We start from the raw sequence: 22,725 nt of genomic DNA on the forward strand, positions 1-22,725 counted from the left end.
GAAGGAAATAGGATAAAATACAACTATATGAAATCCATGAACTTTCTTCTACTTTAAAACAATGACAAATTTGAAAAATATGTACAAAGATGGGCAATGATTATATATAATGTTTAGATAATCTTACACTTGATGTTGTAATGGCTTAGAAATAGGGTTAGAGACAGTCTGCTATTATACTAAATAAATTACAATCTTATTTTGACATGGGGTAAGGAAGGTTAGAGCCATTCATAATATAAAATAATATAAGGACTTGGGAAATGAATCTGAACAAGGCCTGACTAAGTTTAAAGAACAGCTGGTGGTAAATATGAAGTCCTCCTTATCAACGCCTTCACGTGCACCTTTTGGAATCACAGCTTTGTAAGAGAGGAAAATGCAAAGGAGAGAAATCGAATCTAGTGGAGCAAGAAGCAGCTCAGGCAGGGGAGGGGCAGAAAGGAAAACAAAACAAAACAAAACCCAAGATTCCAGAGAGAAAACAGAAGCTGTGGGAATTCAAAAACTGCCAGCTCAACTCACTCCTCCAGCTGAGAGCCTGAGAAAAGAATCTCTGAGGCTGGGGATTCCCCTGGACATAAACTGCTTCCTAGTGAACCCCCGAATCTCTTATTCAGCTCAAATCCCATATTTCTTCTAACAGAATGGACCACAAAATAATCAGACAAGTCCTCTGAGATTCCAAATACTCTATCTGAATGGAATTTGCAATTTTAGAAGAAAAGCATAATTCAAAATACAAACCAATAATACCACTATTTTCAATAATTCAATAGTTTCAATAATACCCAGAGTTTTTTTCTAAGGTTGAATGACTCACATTCACTTCCAACCTTTATTAGAAAGTAAGTTAGCTTTCTCTACAGACACCTGAAGGTTGTAACACAGTGCCTTGGATAGACACTTACTTGGGCACTGTTCTTCCTCCTCCATTGGCTGTTCCTTTTCTGGCTTTGGTGGTCCTTTGATTTTATATATCAGTGCCCTTAGTTTACCTGTCCATGAAATGTCTTCTTCTTCTTCTTCCTCTTCTTCCAATGGAATTCCTACCAAATGATAAAAATTGATTGAAAATGACTCTATCATCTTTACTTCACAATTATTGGTAATAGAGCAGAAAAACATATAAAGTTTATTTTGTTCCCATCATTACATATTTGACTTTAGAGATACTTGAAGGCCAACCACAAACCAATATTAATTTTCCTGTGGTCCTTTTGGATTTGTTTCTGAAATATAAAAGCATGTAGTGCCCTCAAGTTGAGGCTCTTTCTTTAGTATACATTGATATGAAGCAGATATCTCAAGTGTCAAAAATCTTGGTGTCCTATTAAAATAATAGAGTAATGATACTTCCAGTGAAAACATTCCATTGATTGGATAAAAATCAATTAGTTAGAAGAACCATTGCTGATTTGCAAATTAAAGGATAGTATAACCATTTTAAGATCAATGGATTTGAACATTTAAATGATAAAATCAAAATACTTAAGACATCATTGGCTTATCTCAATGTTTCAGCCAGGTGTAATTTAGATTTCAAGGTCTAAACTTTATAAATAATGGGTATGGTTCTTACAAGAATATTTGTCAAGCTCTTCTCTTCTTCACATACATCTAACTTTTCTATTTGGATATTTACCAATGGGAAAAGCCTCTTCTGGGTAGTTTCTAGGATCATTAACTTTTTCTTCCCTTTATGAAAACTGGTAAGAACTAATAATTTCATGCAATAGTAATAATTTTACATAATGTAAAGATTACTCAAACTCTTTATAAAAATTATGACTAAGACTTATTTGAGAAAGTAAGGAATAGTTTTATTCTGGCAGTTTACCACAGTGAATAAGAAGATCATCATGAAAATCATATAGTTCTTCTCGGATCTCCTCTGGACAGGGGCAGTTCTCTCCCATTTGAAAATTTAGCAGCATATTAATCTTTGAAGGAAAAAATTAAAATCAACTAGTTATTTCTGAATAATATTCATAAGAAATTATGCACATCATTGTTGTAGCAAGAGTAACAGCTAAAATTTTAAGAAATTATAATGGATAGATAGAAATCATGTTAACCATCTTAAGGCAAGATAACATCTAAAGAACCTCAAACAAATGAATGTTTGCTCTGTGACAGATCCCTAGAAACTATCCTGTTTAATGGCATTGAGAAGAATCTTACCTAAACACATCATATCCACCCAATAATTTACCCTTATATAGTCTCTTTTTCAAAATAAACAGCTGGTTACTTCTGCCTAACAAGACCATTTACCTTAATACTCTTAACTATCTTTTTGCCTTATTCTGAAGAAACTCAGACATGAGGGAAAGAACCATCCGGAGCAATAAGATGTTAGAACAGAGGGGTCCATGGAACCACCTAGTCCAATCCACAAATTTTTGAGATGAAGAATTTGAGAAATAGCTTGCTTAGGGTCAGTTATAGTCAGTTGAGTCTAAATCTGAAGTCTCATATCTCAGGTTACTGATCTTTTAATTAAATCCTAAATGTTCACTAGGTTAGGACTTTTATACTTCTCCCTCTCAGTTTACCATGATGAGGTAATCAGATTATCTTTAGAGAATACTGATTCCTCTACCCATCCCAATACAAAATAGTTTTGAATTTTGTACTTTGAATCAAGATCTCTGGGTCTGAATCTTGCCACATAGGCTTATTAGCTGAGTAACAATAGGCAAGTGTTTTAGTCTCAGAACCTGTTTTCCTCTTTTAAAATGGGGGTGTTAGTTGAACTACCATAGATTTTTTTGCAAGGAAAATGCTTTGCAATGCTCTAAATGTATGAATTGTTATTATATAACCTATTTTTCTAACCCATCCATCCTTATTTTCTTATTAATCTGTTCTAAATGCCACCTATCCTTTTGTTTTGCTTTGTTTTATTTTCACCTGCCCTCTTTAAAGTGATGAAACCATGAATTGGGTAAAAATCTCCAATGAACATTTGTTGGTGTCTTTTCCTTTTCCACGTCATAAAGGACAATTTTTATAGTAGTTTGAAGTTTTTTTTTTAATAGAAGTTTGAAGTATTTTTGAAATGATAGAACAGAAGAGGATCTGGTAGACTAAAATTAAGAAAGTAATTTCAGGAATTGAAGATTATAAATTTGTAGATGAACAAATGGTAAAAAAAAGGGGGGGCAGGTTGATGGCTCAGTGTATTGAGAGCCAGGCCTAGAGATGGGAGGTCTTAGGTTCAAATCTGGCCTTAGCCACTTCCTAGTTGTATGACTTTGGGCAAGTCACTTAACCCCCTTTGTCTACCCCTTACTGTTTTTCTGCTTGGAACCAATATATAGCATTGATTCTAAAATGGAAGGTAAGGGTTTTTAAAAAAAGAAATGGTAAAATAAAAGTAGCTTATATTTACATTATCATTTATAATATGAGTACTTTCAAGCATAATACGTGATTTGATCCTTGATTAATTCCTTGAGATAGGTAGAGCAAGTATTTTCATTTTCTAGAAAAAGCAACTAAGACCCATAAAGTTTTAATGACAATTAAGGAAGGTTACAAAGCTAGTAAATGGCATAGCTAAGACTTAGGAAAGCAGGTTTTCTAATTTCTATTCCAGTGATCTTTTTACTATACCACAGTAATTTGACTGGAATCTAGAGGTTAAATGAGGGATAAAATACATGTGGATTAGTGAAGGGACTAGATTCTTAATCTTGAGTTTGTGAACAGTCAGAAGAGATCATAGAACCTGACTCAGTGATGTGGTATAGACTCTATCACTGAATAATTAAGGAAAAGATATGCATATGTTAATAAGATTACTTTTTTATAAGTTTAAGTTAAGAGTTTTACTATCATCTGAAACAGGACAGAGTCAGCATTGGTCACAGTAGAGACATGGATAAATAGTCTCATCCATCCTATCTAAAACCAACCTGTTAGCATTTGTGAAGACTTCATGAGAGCAAGCAACACATCTTAGCTTACTTTCTGTTATAAATCTTATACTTGTATGTCTTCATCTACCTAAAGGTCCTCATCATTTTGTTTCTACAGTGTGCATAATATAAGAAGAAGATCTCAAAGCTTCAAATGCTATCACAGGATTTTTTTTAAAGCAAAGATTTGTGGCAAATTCTCAAGTTCATTTAAACATAGTTCTTATTCATAGGATCAGAAACTTCTGAGGCTCTTTAAAGGGATAATAATATTTATATAATCCACACACTATCCAGTTATTATGAGAATTGTGTTTTATACAACCTTAAAGTCCTATGTAAATATAATTTCTTTGTTGTTGCTTTCGTCATCACTGAAAAATATAAATGAAGCTAATTTGTGGTTGTATTATTGATACAAAATCATGATAATTATCACACCAGAATATACAAATAGCTATCATGGGCTATTTATTGAGAGTGAGATCAAAAGAATTTATTTAAAGAATTAAAAAAACTTATTTTCTCACTGGAAGTTCCATCATCTCCTGTGAATACTTGATGAAGCAAGGGTCAGCATTTTAAAGAGTTCAAGACAGTGGCTGTAATGAACTCTCGTTAGCTTCAATATTATCTTATAGTGTCCCTCTCTCTTTAAAAATTTTTACCAGTTGCTTTTTATTTCCTTTGTACTATTGCCTTCATTCCCTAATAGATTTGATTATAAGGGAATAATCATAACTGCTTAGGGTCTATTGCATAGTGATTTTGGGAAAACTTAGTTTAGGGCACCAGGACTTTTTCATATATATTGAGTCCATTAGCTTCTTTATTCTGACATGATGGGGTGGGAGATGGCGTTTAGATAAGTCAGTCAATGAACAGTAACAAAGCATTTACTATGTGCTACTTTCCTAAGCACCTTGTTAAGGATACAAAGAAAAGAAAAAGACAGCTTGGGGACCTCATAATATAATGGGAAAGACAAAAGCTGAAAAGTATAGAGTAGTAAAAGTGAGAATGGATATGATAGCGATGTCCAGAGAAGTGCAGTAGGTGGGGTACCCTCCGTAAGTAGGAGTTCTAAGAGGAACTTTCCATGGTCAAATCAGGGGAGGGAGGGCCCTAGGAACAGTGGGTATTGATGAGATATGAGTTTTAGAATTGAATTAGTTGAAGAGGATTCTGAGGCTTTGAGGAGAAATCTAAAGGTATTTCAGCAAGATGGGAAATGAAATGATTTTGAAATGACAGGCTAAAGAATAATTTAGTAGATTAGAAGCAAAATTAATTTTAGAAGTGATGGTGTAAATTCTCTTAAGAAACAAGGTAAAGCTATAGGTGAACTGTAATGAAGATGATGAATAATGACTTATAAAGGATATGGCAACAACTGTCTCAAATGGTAAGTAGTGAAAAGGAGCTCAGTAGTAAAAATGAGACTGTGTTGAATTCTGACATCCTAGAAAAATGAGGGGAAGAAACTCTTGAAATGAGCAGAGTTATAAAGTTGAAAACTCAGAGATCTATGAAGTTAGAATTAATCTCTTATCATCTTACATTAAGCTCATAGTCCTTCACCAATCTGTTACTGCCTATCTCTTATCTCTGTGGAGTAATGTGGGCTTAGGAGTCTTAACTCAAAAATATTTCTAAATATGGTTTCCTTGCCAGTCTGGGCTCTTCCAAGAATAGGATAGTGGAAAAGTGGCTGGAGTCAGAGTCTGAAGACCTATCTTCAAATCTTGGCTGTGATGCTTCTATGTGACCTTGAGCATGTCAATTCTCTGAACCTTTATTTTTCATTTGTCAAATGAGAAGGTTGGACTAGTCCCTTCCATCTTTAAGTCTATGATATTTTGGGGGAGTACACTCCTTATAAACAGCAATGGTGGGGGGGATGCTAAGGACACTCAGTATAGGAACTGATCAGTGATATACTGGGGCAGGACTTGCAGGGGTCCCCAAACTTTTTACACAGGGGGCCAGTTCGTTGTCCCTCAGACCATTGGAGGGCCAAACTATATAAAAAACTATGAACAAATCCCTATGCACACTGCACATATCTTATTTTAAAAGTAAAAAAACAAAACAGGAACAAATACAATATTTAAAATAAAGAACAAGTATATTTAAATCAACAAATTGACCAATATTTCAATGGGAACTTGTGCATCTAGGGAAGTATGAGGGTCACTGAACTACCATGTTTCCCCCAAAATAAGACACTGTCTTATATTAATTAAATCCCCCAAAACACCCAGTAGCAGTGGTAGGCTTCTCACAGGAGAGGCCCACCACTGATGTCACAGGCCAGATCACTGTTATCCGATGTATACAGCCTTCAGTATACAGTACTGGAGGCAGTGCTGGGCCTGTGACACTGTATACAGTTGTCTGGGATAGCAGAGGCTGCAGCGCTGGCTGTGATGGGCCTGCCACACCTTGCACAGGCCCATCACCGCCACCACTATACCGGGCAGCAGTATACACAGCGTGGAATCCACTCCTCCAGATCGCCGCTCACCATTTGATAATCTTCCATTGTGCATAATCCTTTGAGAGGCACCTATTTCTTGTTCAGTTACTCTCAGAACAAGGCACCATGCAAAGGATTATGTCACCAGAAGTAGTACTGTATGTGAGCATACACCACATACAGTGCTCCTCTCACTGACCACCAATGAAAGAAGTGCCCCTTCTGGAAGTGCAGGGGGGGCAGATGAATGGTCTTAGGGGGCCACATGTGGCCTGCAGGCCTTAGTTTGGGGATCCCTGTGTTAGAGAAAGACTTAGAGAGCACTCCTACAATATGAAGAGTTTGAAACAGGTTTGCCTGCAGCTTGAACACATATGGTAATGAGGAGTACAGTTATTTCTCTTGCCTTATTTTAATTTCCCCATTTGCCAAGAGACTTCAGGGACTATAGGATATTTTTGTTCTGTGATAAATCTTTTGTCAGTGGAGTTAGGAAGCTCTGAGTTTAAAGGCACTTATTAGTCTTGTGACCCTGGTTAAGCTATTTAATCACTATCTGCCTCAGTTTTCTTATCTATAACACTGGGATAATAATATGCCCCAAGGTTCTTATAAAGATCAAATGACATGTGTAGTGCTCTGCAGATATTAAAAGTGTTAGATAAATGCCAGCTATTCTTCTTCATGATCTTGTAGTTCAGTAGAAAGTGGGTACTAAGAGCCAACATTTATATTGAATTTCAATTTACAAATGTATGATCCTACAATAACTCTGTATTTGTCATTCCCATTTTTATGGGTAAGGAAATTGAGCTTCTGAAAGCTGATCTGTTTAGGATCATGAAGTAAAATCCCATGGAATTACCAAAGTCTTCCCGATCCTAAGTTGAGAACTTTGTCACGCTCTCATATTGCAGATCCCGAGAAAAGGGCCCGTACCTCTTACCTGTTCTTGTGGAGGAGATCTGAACTCCCTTGTCTTTTTGGCAGTCAGGGCCGCTGACATGTTTAGGGCTTGCATAAGTTCATTGTAGCGGAATTTCTGGTTTGCCTGTAGCTTGGACACATAAATGTCACCAAAAGCAACAATAGCTTCTACTCGGTGCTGTAGTTCACAGTCACAGAAATAGTTAAGAAGTTCACACATCTGGAACAAAATGGCACATACTAGTGGAAAAATAAGGATCATGGTTTTTTAACTTTTACAACTTAGCATAACCTAGTCTCAATTTCTATTTCTAATCTCCCTGGACGTTACTCTCCATACTTGGCTCTTTAATCCAGTCAAATTAGACTTTCCTCTTTTCTTCACATACAACACTCCCTCCCCCATCTCCATATCTTTGGACTTGTCTCACATTCCTATAAGCATATCTCTATGGATAAAGAGAGAGAGAGAGAGTTATAAAACTCCTCTTGATTTTTCACTGGGTCTATGTAACAATGATGACAAAACTGAGTTCAAAACAGAGAGAAAGGATAAGTCACTTTTAGGTAATTAGCTATTGCAATCCTAGCCAAAGCCTTGGGCAGCTTTCTTGTTCTCTCTCTGTTTCTGTCTCTCTCTCCTCTCTCCCATATACACTGCATCTATCCTTCCTCTATCTTTGGGCCTTTACCTGTAGCTTTACAGATTCTGGCAATCTGGTCTGAAGCAAACCTCGAACAGGGGCTTGGGTGTTCTTGCTGGACTTTTCTCCAGCCTCTACTGCCTTCTCTTCTACGTGTGTTACTTCCTTTTCCGTGCTCTCCTGTGCTTCATCCTTATGTTCCCCAAACACAGTGGGATCAATGAGGAGTAGGATTTGTCGAACATCATCATTGTCAAATACGCCCATAACCAGCAAGGTCCCAATGAGTTTCAAAACTGGTACAAACTGGAACTCCACAGATCCTCCAACAGGGTCACGGATGTGTGCCCCACTACACTGCACTGCTTCTGTCAGCATACTCAAGGCCTTGGTCTTGAGAATCTCCAAAGGAATCTCAGGGCTTAGTTTCTGACGCTCTTCACTGGTTACAATGAAGCAAGGGGTGGAGAAATTGAATCCTGGTTTAAGGCATGTGCTCAGGCCTACCCCTGGTAGCCCATGCCGCTTGGATTCATCTGGGTATAGTCTAATTTTTCGGGTGGTATTGGTAATGGGGATGATGAACTCATTTTTCATCATCAGTTTTCCCTCCTTTGCATGTGCTAGGTGGATGCTGATGAGTAGATCATAGAAACCACAGCGCAGAAGACCAGGGAGGTACTGGTTATCAATTGTGTAGAAGAGCTGAGACAGGTCTACATGGCTACAGAGGGCATAGGCTACCCGGTTGTTTCCTAAGGCACAGACTGCACTATAAAGTTTTAGTGTATGATAATGGAACCGCATCAAATCTTCCTGTTCACAGAGTTCCAAGATGTCCACACACCTGGGAACATAACAAATAATCAACCGATAGGATAAAAAAAATTTATCCTCTCCAATATGAAAAAAAATTTACTTAATAAAGGGTAAGAGTGAAAGTGCTGAAGTAATGTTGTTATCCCCTTTCCTCCTTCCCCATTCCCATTCTTTACCATTTCACATGTTTAGCACTCTGTTGGCAAACGTGTGACTAAAAAGGCAGATATAAACAAGTATCCTTTATAAGATCATTTAAGATAATGAAAGTACTTTGCTCAAAAATATTTTTAAAAAGTAGCATAAATGTTACTCTCATCTTAAAGCTGGGGAAACTAGAGTTCAGGGAATGATTAATTTATACAAGGTTATACAACTAGTAATTCTAAGGATCTGAAGCCTAGATTTTTCTTGATTTCAAGTCCAACACTCTTTTTACCATATCAGTGGGTCAAGTGTTAGGTTATATTCTATCCAAATAAGAAAAATTCTGAAACATTCAAATAGATGAAAGGTTATATGACTCTAAAACAGCTCTTTACATTTTAAAAATTTGACTAATACTGGCCTTTTATCTTTTCTATTATATGAAATATATGAACTGTCTACTGTATGAACTAGTAGGAAGACCTGGTACTCTGCTTCTGCTAGGCTTAGGATTTCCTGACATTTGAGGGGCTCTGTGTCTTCAAGACTATGAATATACTTATGAGTCCCTCCTACAATGTACTTCAGGGAGCAGTCTTTGATTAAAGGTTACAATTCTATTCACTAAAATTGTTTCTGATTATTTAAGTGTTCCTTTTTGCATTCTGTTGAACTTTTCAGACCTTTGTCCCTGCTTGCCAGCCTGAATTTAGAATAGGTGCTTGTGAGGGGTACCCCATCTTCATACAATCTGTCAAATTCCAAACTGAATCTTCAACACCCACTTTCACCTTCTGATGTTCTGAATTGAATTGAAGCCCTTTCACTTCAATTCATAGGATCATAGATCTAGAACTGGAAAGGGTCTTAGAAGCCATTACATTCAACCTTTTCATTTTACAGATGAAGCAAATGCTTGTCTAGCTCTCATATTATCTGTCAGCTTGCTCCTACCTAACCAAATTCAGTCCTGAGGTCTTCTGGCCTGTCCTGTCCCAATGCTGACCACATCCAGGTATGAAACCTAGAGGAAGAAATATGAAAGTGTCCTAGAGTTTCCTTACTTTGGCTTCCTAGGCCTACCCCTCTTCTTTAATCAGTACCTGTTCTCTTCAGGGATGTGAAGGGCCATCATCTGCAGTGGCTCCAGACACTGCACCATCCAGCCATGGCGCTCGCTCACCCTTTCCATTTCTATCTTCAGGAAGCTGTTGGGCATACGGCTCCAGAGCACAGGCTGTATGGTTTGGACATCCAGGCGAGGTGGACACTGGGGAACAAGGTTCTTCTCTTCACTCTTAAATATTGCTGCTGATAGGGGCATTGCATTCTGAGCAAGAAAGAGACGAATAAGAAAAAAGAACATGTATACTGGGGACCTTCTCAATAGTTGGACAATGAGCCTGGCCCAATGGTAGCCAGTATGATATTCATAAACTAATAGGAAATTAGGTCATATGGACAGATCTTTGAGTTTCCCAACTTCAATTTACATAAGGCCCTTTAAAATGTGTCATAAGAGCATTAATTAACTCTTAGAAAACTATATAGGTCAATGGGAATATAAATACATAAGAATAGTTTCACAACTGCTTTATAGGGGCCACTGTGAAGTCAAAAGGGAAAATATAGGGGGGGAATGGTGAGCCCTGAATTATTACTTATATCCCTGAGTTCCCAGGGCTGTAATATCTGGCTTTTCACAAGTGCTCTTTTAATTCCCAGCAGTAAGGAAATCAATAAATACCTTTAACTTGCCAAGTTCAAACTGAACCAAAGAAGTACTTGTGGGTTGCAGGAAGACAGCTGGAAACACTTTGGTATTGGGCTCAACCTAGGGAGGAAAATGAAAAATTCTGATAAATTAGGGAATAATGGCAAACTAAAAGTTAGAAGAATTTTTGAGAAGTCACTTCAGCCATTTCCTTGGCTTGAAGGTGGACTATGCCTAACATAGAATAGCTAAGAAAAATCAAGCTCCAGAGTCTTTCTCAAACAAACCTTCCATGTGAAAAATTATTCCTTCTCTAATTTAAAAAAAAATTTGGCAAGCATTTGCTAAATGCAAGGCACTATGTAGGTCCCAATGACATAAAGAAAAAAGCAAAACAATTCTTGCTATTAAGGAGTCAACACTTTGCTTGGAATATATGATTAATACAAAGCAATTTCTAGAGGTAAGGAGTGCTAATTACTGGAGAAATTAAATAAGGCCTTGGGAAGGAGGCAACACCTGGACTGCATTCCTTCCTTATCCTCTCCAACTGGTTGCTAAATTTTATCAATACTCCCTCCACAACAATTCTCACAACTAGTCTCTTTTCTCTACTTCCAATCACCACCCTAGTGTAGTGTTGGGAGCCATCAGACCACAACGCCTTGACAGAGTCACATGTGGTAGCTGGGGAGACCACAGAGTGGTCCCTGGTGAGATGTGATAGCCCACCCAACCCCCTTTACATGACCTCTTTCATCAGTGCCCCTTACCTATGAATTGACATTATTATTTCCCCCTAATATCAAAAGAAATAATGCAAGAGCAAAACACCTGTACCCTAATTCTCTAAAACATCACCAAAAGATCAGACCCTCAAACCCAATCCCAAAAAGACTATCATGGGTTAACTTTTACTTAGGTACATAATTCCCAGAAAAGCCACAGCTATAGGCCAAGCCCAAAACTTTCCCACTCACAGAAGCCTATTCTCATGAAGCCAGCACACAAATCAATCATAGAGACCCATACAATACATACAGGTACAGTACAGGTACACTGAGCTTCAATATGCCTCAGTGACTCACACAAATAAGTAACTCAGGAACTCCCTAGAAGCGACCAGTCTAAATTTGAATTGTGTTCCCAGTACCCCTCAGCCTCAATAGTATGATTGTTGAATTGTCTAAGAACTGCTGATTAATTATTCCATGTTATTAAAAGCAATATGTAATTTTCCTTGATTGTAAGCTCAAAACTTCTCACAGGGCAATGAGAAAATTAAGCCACCTGTGACGAAATCATTTATCTTGTGTGCAACCTTTATTCTGTCTTTAATCACAATACAAAAATATAGAATGTTAATCAAGTGATTTGTTAAAAGTTAATGTATCACTTTTCCAATTATCTCTCTTTGATTTTGTGTATAGGCATGCAGAGAAAATGGGTATAAAAATAAAGATCAGACATTGAGATAGCGAAGCAGCTGTTAGGTGCAAAGCAATCCCATGGCTGTTATGATTAAGTTGTCTTCCATTTGTTATTTTTGTTGACCTATCATTCACCACCTGCTGGGAAACCCTGGAGTCATGGGCAAGGGTGGACTTTGCCCATGGCAGTGTAGGCCTTAAACATCTCTTCTTTAGACAATTATAATAGCTTCTTCATGGGCCTCTCTGTAGGCTCCCTACCGCCAATTTTAATCTCTCCAACAACCTTCATTAGCTTCTTTTTGCCTCTGACTTCTAGAATAAAATGATATCAACTCAGTTTGTATTTAAAACTACTTATATTCTGACCCTAGCCTACCTTTTTAGACTTTTAACTCTCATTCTCTTTTTTTATAATCTATATCATAGCCACATTGGTTTATTTAGTATTCTAATTCTTATCTTGCTGCCATTGGCAGACTTTCCCATATGTTTGGAATTCGCTTACGTGTAAACACTTTCTCCTCTAATTATCTGTGTAAATATTGCATATCCAGGACTCACTCTGGGAGAATGAAGTTTCTTAAGGCTAAAGACCATTTTTCTTTTTACTCTTTTTCCAGTGCCTATAACAGGGAATTAGGATCAAGTGTCCAGTGTGAGGACAGTGAGCCAAGAATGTCTAATTTCTCCAAGCTCCTTGATTTACCTGTAAAAAAGTGGGTAGGGCTAATTGCTATAGTTCATATACCATTACAATCCCTCTAAGTAAAAGTTAGGTTACATAACATGCTTAAAAATCACATGGCTAGTCAGTAATAGGGTTAGAACAGGAACCTACATCACTACTTTTGTGATGTTTCCCATTTTACTTACAAAATTTCTTTTATATCTACCTTTTCAGTCATATTTCTACTATATAAAGTAAGGTAACTATAAAAATGCAGAATATTTGGGATAGCTTGTTTATTCTAGTTATACCTGAAATTTGGAGCATACAAAGTGGATAGAAAAATGATTTCTAGTATGATATTAAAGCATGTGACTCTTTAATAGTTTAGTTCACCTACTGGCAGAATCTCTTTTGCTAGATTTTAGTTTCATCTGTGATCATAATTCTGGATAGGAAAAGATGACCATTTTGATAATCAAAAAGAGTATATTAAGTTTAAACTATAACCCTGATAACATTTCAAAATTTACTGGAAAATTCATTCTAAAACTAGTGCTATTCTTTTGTTGTCATCCAATTATTACTATTAAAACTTATTATAACACTTATTGGAAAATATGTGCTTAGAAATGGAAGTGGTAATTACTAAGATCCACCACAGATCATTATCCATTATCATTAAGGACAGGCCATGTCAAGTTAGCCTTATTTCTTTTCTTATCAGAGTCAATACATTTTAGAAATGAGGTAGACACAGATTTCAAGAAAACATTTGTTAAGGTTTCTTATAATATCCTTTTGGATAAGATGGAAAGATATGGGCTGAGAATACAAGAAAGTATAGTTAGGTAACTTCAGATCTACTTGAAATATCAGATTCAACAGCCAATGTACTGAGGGTTGGACTAGATGGCTCCTGAGATTCTTTTGAACCCTGAGTGTCTATGAGTGATCTTTAATGGGCTGATGTCAATATGAACAAAAGTCTCTTAAGGAATACTCAAAGTAGTGATTCTGGGTCATATTAAACATCTTCATTAATAAATTAATAAAGTTATTTTATTAATAATTTAATGATACTTAGAAAATTTTTAGATATCATGAAGTTGGTGAAGTTAATAATTATGTAGGTTGACAAAATTGAGATTTGACAGGATTTTGGCAGGTTATAATGCTGGGCTGAATTTAAAATATAATATTCAATAGGATAACAGTAACATCTTACATTTGGGGTAAAATTGTATAATAAAGTCATATATGATATAAACAACAATTTATGTGAAAAAGATCTGGAATTTTTGGTTGTGTGTAAGTTCAATATGAGTCAAAAGTGTCATGGGGCAGTTTAAAAAAATGAATATCTCAAATTTCTTTAAGAGAAAGAGTGTTCAGCATGATGGTGATAGGAGTTTTCTGAAGATCTCACCTTTATCACCTCTGGAATATTTTATTCAGTTCTATATAACATTTTCCAAGAATGACATTGACAAGCTAGGGAATGTAATGAGAAGACCCTCCAAGACTGAGGTGATGAGAAATCTTGAAATAGGAAGAGTAATGGCAGAAAAGGAGTAGGGATTCTTAACTTGGCAAAAGGAAGATTTGGGGAACATAGAAGGTATCTTCAAGGAAAATGTAAGCTCTTTGAAGGTAGATACTATTTTCATTTTTGCTTTTGTTTCCCTAATGCCTAGCACAGTGCCTGGTACAAAGCAAGTATTTAATAAATGCTTGTTCAATTGAATAGAATTAAAAAGAATTATTTGAATAAGATCAAATAATTGAAGAAGCATTAGATATATTTTGTAAAACTAGAAGAAATATATAGAAATTAAAGGTAGGCAGATTTTATCTTGCTATAAGAAAACATTTCCAGAAAATAAGAACTGTTGAAAGTGAGATGAGCCTTGTAACACTTTTGGCAGAGACTGGATGATCTCTTATCAGGGACATTGCAAAGTCAATTCCTGTTGGACTACATACATTTCAGGTTCCTTCCAGTTTTAAGATTTTTAAATTTGGCTTCTGTTTTGCTTGGGGCTTAAGGAAAATGAGTTTTATCAAATTAACCAAATATGATATGTGAGGATATAGCAGACTTTGATGCCAATCAAAAAGGAATAATGGATAGATATATCCAAATGCTAGGTTTTATATATTTTTAAAATTAAATTTTGCTTTTTCAATTAACAAACTTATTTTTCGTCCTTCTTACCTCATTCTACCTCACTAGAAAAAAGGAAAAACAAATCTTTGTAACACCTAGATCTATTCTAGCAAAATGAATTCCTACACTAGCCATATTCAAAACTGTACTATTCTATACAGTGTATATTGAACATCTCTCTTTTTCAGTTGATGGGTAGCAGTCTTTATCTAGATTTGTAATTGGTTATTATATTGATCAGAATTCTCAAGTCTTTCAAAGGTTGTTTTATTTTTATTTAAAACAATGTTAATATTCAAACAATGTTGATATCTAAGACAGGTCTACTTCCATATTACATATCCTTTGCATTTGAATGATGTACTCATTTTCCTTAATAACCAAAATAATATTAGAAAATAATATTAGAACGCAAAATATGCAATCATTGGAGACACTGTTCAGTGAAGAGAAAGGTAGATTGATTTTTAAAAATAATGTACTAGTTAATTTTGCCTGTAATTAAAAAAATACACACATGTATTTTTCTGAATTTCATTAACAAAAAATAAAATAGGATTTACCATATGATTAGCAGAACAACAAAAAAAGTGGATTGTATATGAAACTGTAGGTCTCCATTATATACAGCTGGTTTTTCCTTTTAAGCATTTAAGTTCATCCTATAGTTTTTGAGACTATCCCGTCTTCTTTCTGGCCTTCTCTTTGTTTTCCGCGTTAAAAAAAAAAAAGATGCCTCAAGAACATTCTCTTCTTTCTTTTCTTGTTGCTATTCTAGCCCAATACCTCAATCTGTGCCCGGTCCTCACCTTCAATGCAGGAAAGAAAGGAAAATAAAAGTCTTGGGACAAGAATGTATAGAAAAGCAAAATTGATTGCCACTTTGCCTGTGTCGGAAAATCATTACCTTATTCTTTATGTTTAGTGTTTCACCTTTCTATCAAGATGTGGATGGCATATTTCATAATAAGTTATCTGGAATTGAAATTGGTCATTGCACTAATCAGAGTTCTTAAGTAATTCTTAAACTTCAGAATAATTCAAAGCTATTTTTCTCTGTAATAATGCTGCTCTAAATTATTCTCCTGTTTTTCACTTGATTCTGGATCAGTACATCCAAGTTTTTCCAGTATTATCTCATATCATCCACTGTCATTTTTTGTGATTAAAAAATATTCCATTCTATTCATGTACTATAATTCCCAAAAAGTTGAAACCCTTTTAGTTTCCAATTCTTTGTTACTAATAAAAAGGAATTTCTAAAAATTATTCATTTCTTTTGTTAATTTGAATATTTAATATTTTTGCAAGTATTATGAACTTCATTTCAGCTATTTTTTTTGTCACATAACTAGGAAGAATAATTTCAGATAATTTTCTTTTTACCTCTTCACTTGTGAATTTTCCTTTTTTATTTTGGGTATGAATAATTTCATTTTCCTCTCTTTATTTAAAACTAGTTACCTGTTTTAATTAGATTAAAAAATTCCTTATAGCTATATTTATCAATTTTCATTTAAAATATTTCTTTCCATTTTAGTCATCTCTTCTTTGATTTTCAGAATTTTTACTTTGGATTTTGGTGGTTTTTGTTTTAAAATTTTAAAAACTTTATTACCCAATTCATTTATTTGTTTTCTTCTTTTTTGATGAAAGTGCTTAGAGATATAAATTTCTTCCTAACAATTACTTTATCTGTATCCCATAATTATGGATATTTTTGTCATATTATTGTTATTTAAAAAATTATTTGTTCTTTTATGAACCAGTCTTTAAGTGATTTAACCTCAAATTATTTATAACCAACTTTTATTGAATATAATTTTATTTCCTTATGGCCTGTAAGGGATTTTTTTATTTTTCTACTTTTTTGAATTTTTATGAAGTTTTGGTTTCTAATACATAGCCATTTTTTGAATGGGTGTATCATTAAGTGCTTAGAAATATATAAAATTTCCATCTGTTTCTATTTCAATAATCAGTGGAAATATTCTAGCCTTCATTTTTTCAAAAGTTCTACCTAAGTTCTAAATTGCTCTGCTTATCTTTTTGTTAGATTTGTCTACAGCTGCAAGAGCTACATTAAGGTCTCCCATTATTAAATCTTTCTGTTCTTTTCACTTACTACTTGATTAATTTTTCCTTTAAGTAATTATATGGTATTTTGTTTAGTGCACCCATGTTACTCATGTTATGTATTGATGTCAATTTGTAACTATGGGGCATATTAATATAATGTAAGCATATAGTTTTTATGTGATTGTATGATTCAAAAATGTTTCTTGTAACAATATATTGGATTCTGATTTCTAATTTGTTCTTCAAAGATTGATTCAGGAGTTAATGCTTGGTGCAAAACAATGTAATGACACACTAACACTTCACAGAATGAGAATGAGCATGACTGGGTGAACTGATATGAAACTTTCTACTACTTGGGAAAATGGTGTGTAATTAAAAGTTTTTATTTGATATATTTTTCCTTTTTAAAAAATGGTAATTGTGTATAACTGAACTTGCATTTGTTGATTTCATGTAAAATGAGTGCTGCTATACTCCCTTTCCTCCTCAATATATTACCTGATTCTTCCTTCACTTACAAAAAAAAATCTGTCCCTATTCCCTCTACTTTATTTTATTTAACTCTCTCTGACTCTTAAGTACATTAGGCTTTTAAGAAGACACTTTCTTCTCCTCCTCCATTATAGTATATACACAATTTACCTTCACAGAGTCCATTCCTACTGATCAAATGTGAATCCTTGTCCATGTTTCTCTTGAATCCTGCATGCCCATTTCAAAATATTTATTCATTTTTTACCTTTAATTCAAGAATTCATGGAAATGATCTACTTCATTAAAGATAATTTTTCACCCTGTAAGATTATATTTATTTTTTCTAGGAAGGCTATTTTTGATTACAAACATCTCTCTTTTGGCTTTTAGAATATCATTTTCCTAAGCCTTCCTCTCCTTTAAAGTTCAGGCTGCAAATTCTTGTATGATTCTGAGTATGATTCTTTGATTCTTAAAAATTTTTGGACTATTATCAGCATTTTTTCTCTCACTTGGAAATTTTAGATTTTGGCTGTGATAATCCTGAGAGTTTTCATTTGGGGGCTTCTTTCATGAGAGAGTCAAAGGTGAAACAGCTGGGTAGCTAGTGGATTGAGAGCCAGGAGTAGAGACAAGAAGCCCCAGGTTCAAATCTGGCCTCAGACATTTCCCAGCTGTGTGACCCTGGGCAAGTCACTTAACCCCCACTACCTAGCCTTTACCCCTCTTTGCCTTGGACCTAATACTCAGTATTGATTCTAAGATGGAATGTAAGGGTTTCAAAAAAAGAAAAAGAGAGTCAAAGGACTCTTTCTATTTTTACTTTGTTCTCAGGTTGTAATATATTTAGGGAATTAAAATTATTTCTTGAATTATGGTATACAACTTTTTGTTTATCAAGATTATCAAGTAGTCTGTTGAGTCTTAGGTTGTATTTCTCTGATCTCTGATCTGGGTCAGATGTTTTTGATAATATATGCTTTGGATTTTCTCATTTTTCTTTAATCTTTTATTTTCTTTTACTATTTCTTATGGTCTCATGGATTTATTATTTTCTGTTTGGCCTATTATAATTTTCAGGGATTTCAATTCTTAGGCAGGGTTTATCACAGCCTTTTTCCTACTTGCTATTCCCATTTTGTATCTCTTTTAAAACATTTTCTTCCATGTATTCCTGTATTGTTTATTGCTAGGACATGTTTTTTCTCAGAGTCTTTGTTTAGTATTTTTTTATTGAGACTCTTTTTTCTGTTGTTTTTTTCCCCCCTTAGAATTATCCTTGTCAAAGAAATTTTTTATTTTGTTTGACTCCTTTTAAGACGTTCTCCAATTGATTCTGTATATATTTTGTTAGTACATACTTGTTTGCATGTCATCCTCTTCCTCCATTAGAGCTCTTTGAGACTAGGGACTACTAATCTTTGTATCTCTAGCATTTAGCGTAGCACCTAGTACATAGTAAGTGCTTAATAAATGTTTGTTGACTCTACAACTTGTCATTTCCTTCTGTTTATTCAAACTTCCATGCTCAGTTTCTAGATTTTAGATTTGTCTTTAGGTCAAACATTATTCTAGTACTCCCAGATGGTAGGTCTTACTTAATCCTGAGCTCCATGGTTAAGAGTAGGGGATACCTTCTGCAAGAATTGTCTGGCCTTTTCTTATGCTATGATTTAGGCACGCTTCCTGGATTCTGTCACGTTCATGTTCCTCAGTTGCTAGTCTGGCCCTATTGCCTACCATAGATGGGATCTCTGGGTTACCTTCTCTTAAGTGTTGCTCAGGCTTTGTTTCACTCCAAACTATGAATTGGTCTGTCATTGAATCCTGTCATTGATGGGATCCCTGGGTTAACCCATACTGCATCTGGTATACTTTCAGTGACCCTCTCTCCTGCCATGGGACCAGGTTGTTTCATTCTTTGCCTCTTACCTACTCTATCTTATCTCTCTTGCTTTCTTATGATTCTGGCAGTCTTTTTGTATAGACCTGGACTGCAAGGAGGAGTTTATAGCTAGCTCTTTTTGTTTATTTTTAGTCTGTTCATTCTGCTCCAATTTTATATCTGTATGGGAATATTTATGGGAGATCTGGGCTTCTCTGTATCCTAACAGGATACCTACCATCTTCCCACAATTCCTTTTGTCTCCTATTATTAAGATATCTCACCAATGAATGATCTATTTTCCCCTTCAACTAGTAATTGATATTTATTTCTAATCTTGTGTGAAGGTCAGAACACAGAGATTAGACTAACTGAAACAAACTGCCTTCGTAAATCTCTATTTGAAGTTGTGGCTCTCTTCTCTGCATAGTGGTACTGGGGAGGCAATTAATATCTCTACTGAAAATATGTTTTATTTTTCATTTTTCAGATGATTACATTTTTAAATGTGAGAAAAGAGGTTTGCTAATTGCATGGCAGTGGTTAATGGGGAGGTTGAGAATAATGATGAGAAAGAAATCTTCCCTCATTATTGTAGACACCAGCTCTTTCAGAATAAAAAAATTGTATAAATATTGCTCCCCCTCTTTTGCTAAGATAATTGAAAAATAAAAATGGTTACAGAGTTGGAATAATAATCATCCTACTGCTAGGAATCCATCCATGTGGTTTGACCTGTTAAGTAGCTTTTGTGCATACAGGCTGGAGAGCCCTTATCTTTTATTTCAAAATAGTATGGAGGCCTGGAATTTTACATCATGAGAGGATTGCTCTTCATAGGTAATATCATGAATGAGATTAACAAGACAGGCACCACAAAGCACCATATTAAAAAATAAGGAATGTAGAAGAAAGCAAGTTATGAAGAATATTTAAAAATTCCTATTCTGTCACCCATAAGGTGGTCCTTGAAACAAAAATAATCTTTAGAAACATAAAGACTTGTTTATTTAGGTCCTTTGCCATATTTGTTCCTATTGGCTATATAATCAGTTAGAAATTTAATAGAATACATGGCTTCTAAGGGGTAAAAGTAAGGAAGGAGTACATTCTAGGAATGGAGGACAGCAAACGAAAAGGCAAAGGGATGGTAGATGAAATATTGGTTGTGAGGAATAGCAAAAGTTTAGTTTGGTCAGAGAGAAGGGTATGCTAAAAGCAGTCATTTGAAAGAAGCTGGAAATAAGTTGTTAATAGATTTAAATGCCAAATGGAGGAATTTGGATTGCTAAGCAGTGTAGTAGATAATGAAACTTGGCGAATTATAGTGGTGGGGAATTTTATACAAGTTGCACCAGGAAGCAAGCCAAATGAGAGACTGAATCTTCTTGATCCCCTCCCCTACACTACTTCTTGATCCTTTCAACTGTGATCTTCTCACAGATGGTAAGTTGAAGATTTCCCCCCTAATAACCAAATCCCACAACCAGTACTTTAACTAAAGAGTCTTTTAATCTTTGGGGAGAGGGGTAAGAAGAGGTTGGAGGGAGGAAGAAGGAAATTAGGGTCTCCCTAATTTCTAAGTTATCTTGATTGAGGATTTGAAATATAGTTAGTTCAGAAAACAAAATTATCTTCCCCTAAGGGTAGATATCAGCAGCACTGCTGACAAGTCTCTTTCAGCTCACAGTCTAGGTAGAAGGCAATGGCTAGAGAAGAGATGAAGGGGTCTGTCTTCTACTTTCGTGGAGAAACAGCCAAGCAGGAATCAAGTATCAGGCAGCAGGAGCTTCCTAACTGCTTTTTCCAAGATTCTATTGGAACCGTCTCCCCTCCTCCATTCATTTGTGTTCCTAAAAGTTCTGAGCTCTTTTGCTTTTTTGCAGATGCTTTTTTCTTTGCCCAAATAATTATTTATTCACAGCAGGAAAATGACATGTCTAGGAATATTATTTTGGAAATTGTGTAAAGGATAGACTGTAAAAGGAAAAAATGTGAGGCAGATAAATAATTTAGGAAATTATTTTGATATAGATTAAGAACAAGGTTATAAGGGACTGAGATAGAGTAGGAGCTGGGTAAATGTGGAAAGAAGGAAATAGAGACAAGAGATGTAATGAAGTCAGAATCAATATTACTTGAAAATTGTCTGCATATGGGATGTGAGGGAGATTAGTGAGCCAAGGATAACTCCAAAGTTTCAAATGTGGGAGACTGGAAGGATAGTTTTAATTTTCAAGAAATGAGGAAGTATATATAATAGGGGAGTATTTTTAGGGAAAGCTAATAACTTTTTTGGGGGGAAATAGTGAGTTTGAGATGTGAATAGGTCTTCTAATTCAAAATGTCCAATAGATAGTTCATGATGTGGGATCAAAACTCAAGAGAAAGGTTATTGATGTATATCTATATCTATATCTATATCTATATATCTATCTATATCTATATATATATACCCGAGGAACATCTACAAAGAGATAATTAATTGAGCCTATTGGAACTGATATATCCAAGAAATGGAACTCTACCAGTGGTGTATATAATAGGCTTGATTGGGAGGATTTTAGATATGGGGAGACTAGTTAAGTGACCTTTGAAATAATTTAGATAAGAGGTAATATGGATTTCAATTATGTGTTGGCAGTAGGAATAGAAAAGGGAAAATAATGGGAAATATTATAGGTAGTACAGCAATTGAATTTAGCAAATGGTTAGATGAGTGGGGCAAGGCAGAGACGTGAATCAAAGAAAATGCTATAGATTGGGGTAGAGTCAAAATGAGCTGGCATTTCTGCTTAGTTCTCCCCAAATGCCTCAGAACCCCTGATAACAATGTAGAAAATATATGAAACCAGGTTTTGATTGGGAAAGCCAAGAATAAAGTCACATGAATCATTTTTATAGCCCACAGAAGCTTAGGAAGACAGTGGGAGAGGCTTGTTGACACTAGGGTAAAGACTGGCCAGAAGTACAATGCTTCAATGGTAAGAGCACCTTAGCAGAGGATAGCAGCAAGGAGCTATAGTAGCAACAGCAGTGTTGAGGAGCCCAGTGTCCTGGGGACAGTAAGAAGACTGAACACTTGAGCAGAAAGATATCCCAGGAGACCCCTGTACTAGCACTGGGAGCAGGAATGAATGCTATCTGGTAAGTCTATTGCCTATTACTCAGTTCTGGGTCCCAATTCTAGATTGGAGATGAATGGCCATTGTTATAAGGGAGCAGGGGTACTAAAAGGAGCAAAGAACAAGTTCCAGAAACATAGTTGTATGACTCTAAGCTAAAGAACAGAGCAAAGCCTCTATTATTACCTTTAGTTCCACATAAGCCTACCATGGAGTAAACCAGTGCAAGAGAT

The 22,725-nt window shown here is 35.4% G+C and overlaps 1 protein-coding gene across 3 annotated transcripts in view; it reads right to left on the reverse strand.

The window, feature by feature from the left end:
• Window positions 1-22,725, reverse strand: part of RYR3 (ryanodine receptor 3) — a 793,997-nt gene that overhangs the window by 264,555 nt on the left and 506,717 nt on the right. For all 3 annotated transcript variants that reach the window (XM_056810219.1, XM_056810218.1, XM_056810220.1), the window contains 6 exons: window positions 10,690-10,776; window positions 10,046-10,272; window positions 8,025-8,823; window positions 7,352-7,552; window positions 1,841-1,943; window positions 912-1,049 (listed from right to left, as the gene is read on the reverse strand). In XM_056810219.1, coding sequence (XP_056666197.1) covers window positions 912-1,049; window positions 1,841-1,943; window positions 7,352-7,552; window positions 8,025-8,823; window positions 10,046-10,272; window positions 10,690-10,776 — 1,555 coding nt within the window. The remainder of the gene's footprint in view (window positions 1-911; window positions 1,050-1,840; window positions 1,944-7,351; window positions 7,553-8,024; window positions 8,824-10,045; window positions 10,273-10,689; window positions 10,777-22,725) is intronic.

Source organism: Monodelphis domestica, chromosome 1, assembly GCF_027887165.1.
Source record: "Monodelphis domestica isolate mMonDom1 chromosome 1, mMonDom1.pri, whole genome shotgun sequence".
NCBI lineage: Eukaryota > Metazoa > Chordata > Mammalia > Didelphimorphia > Didelphidae > Monodelphis > Monodelphis domestica.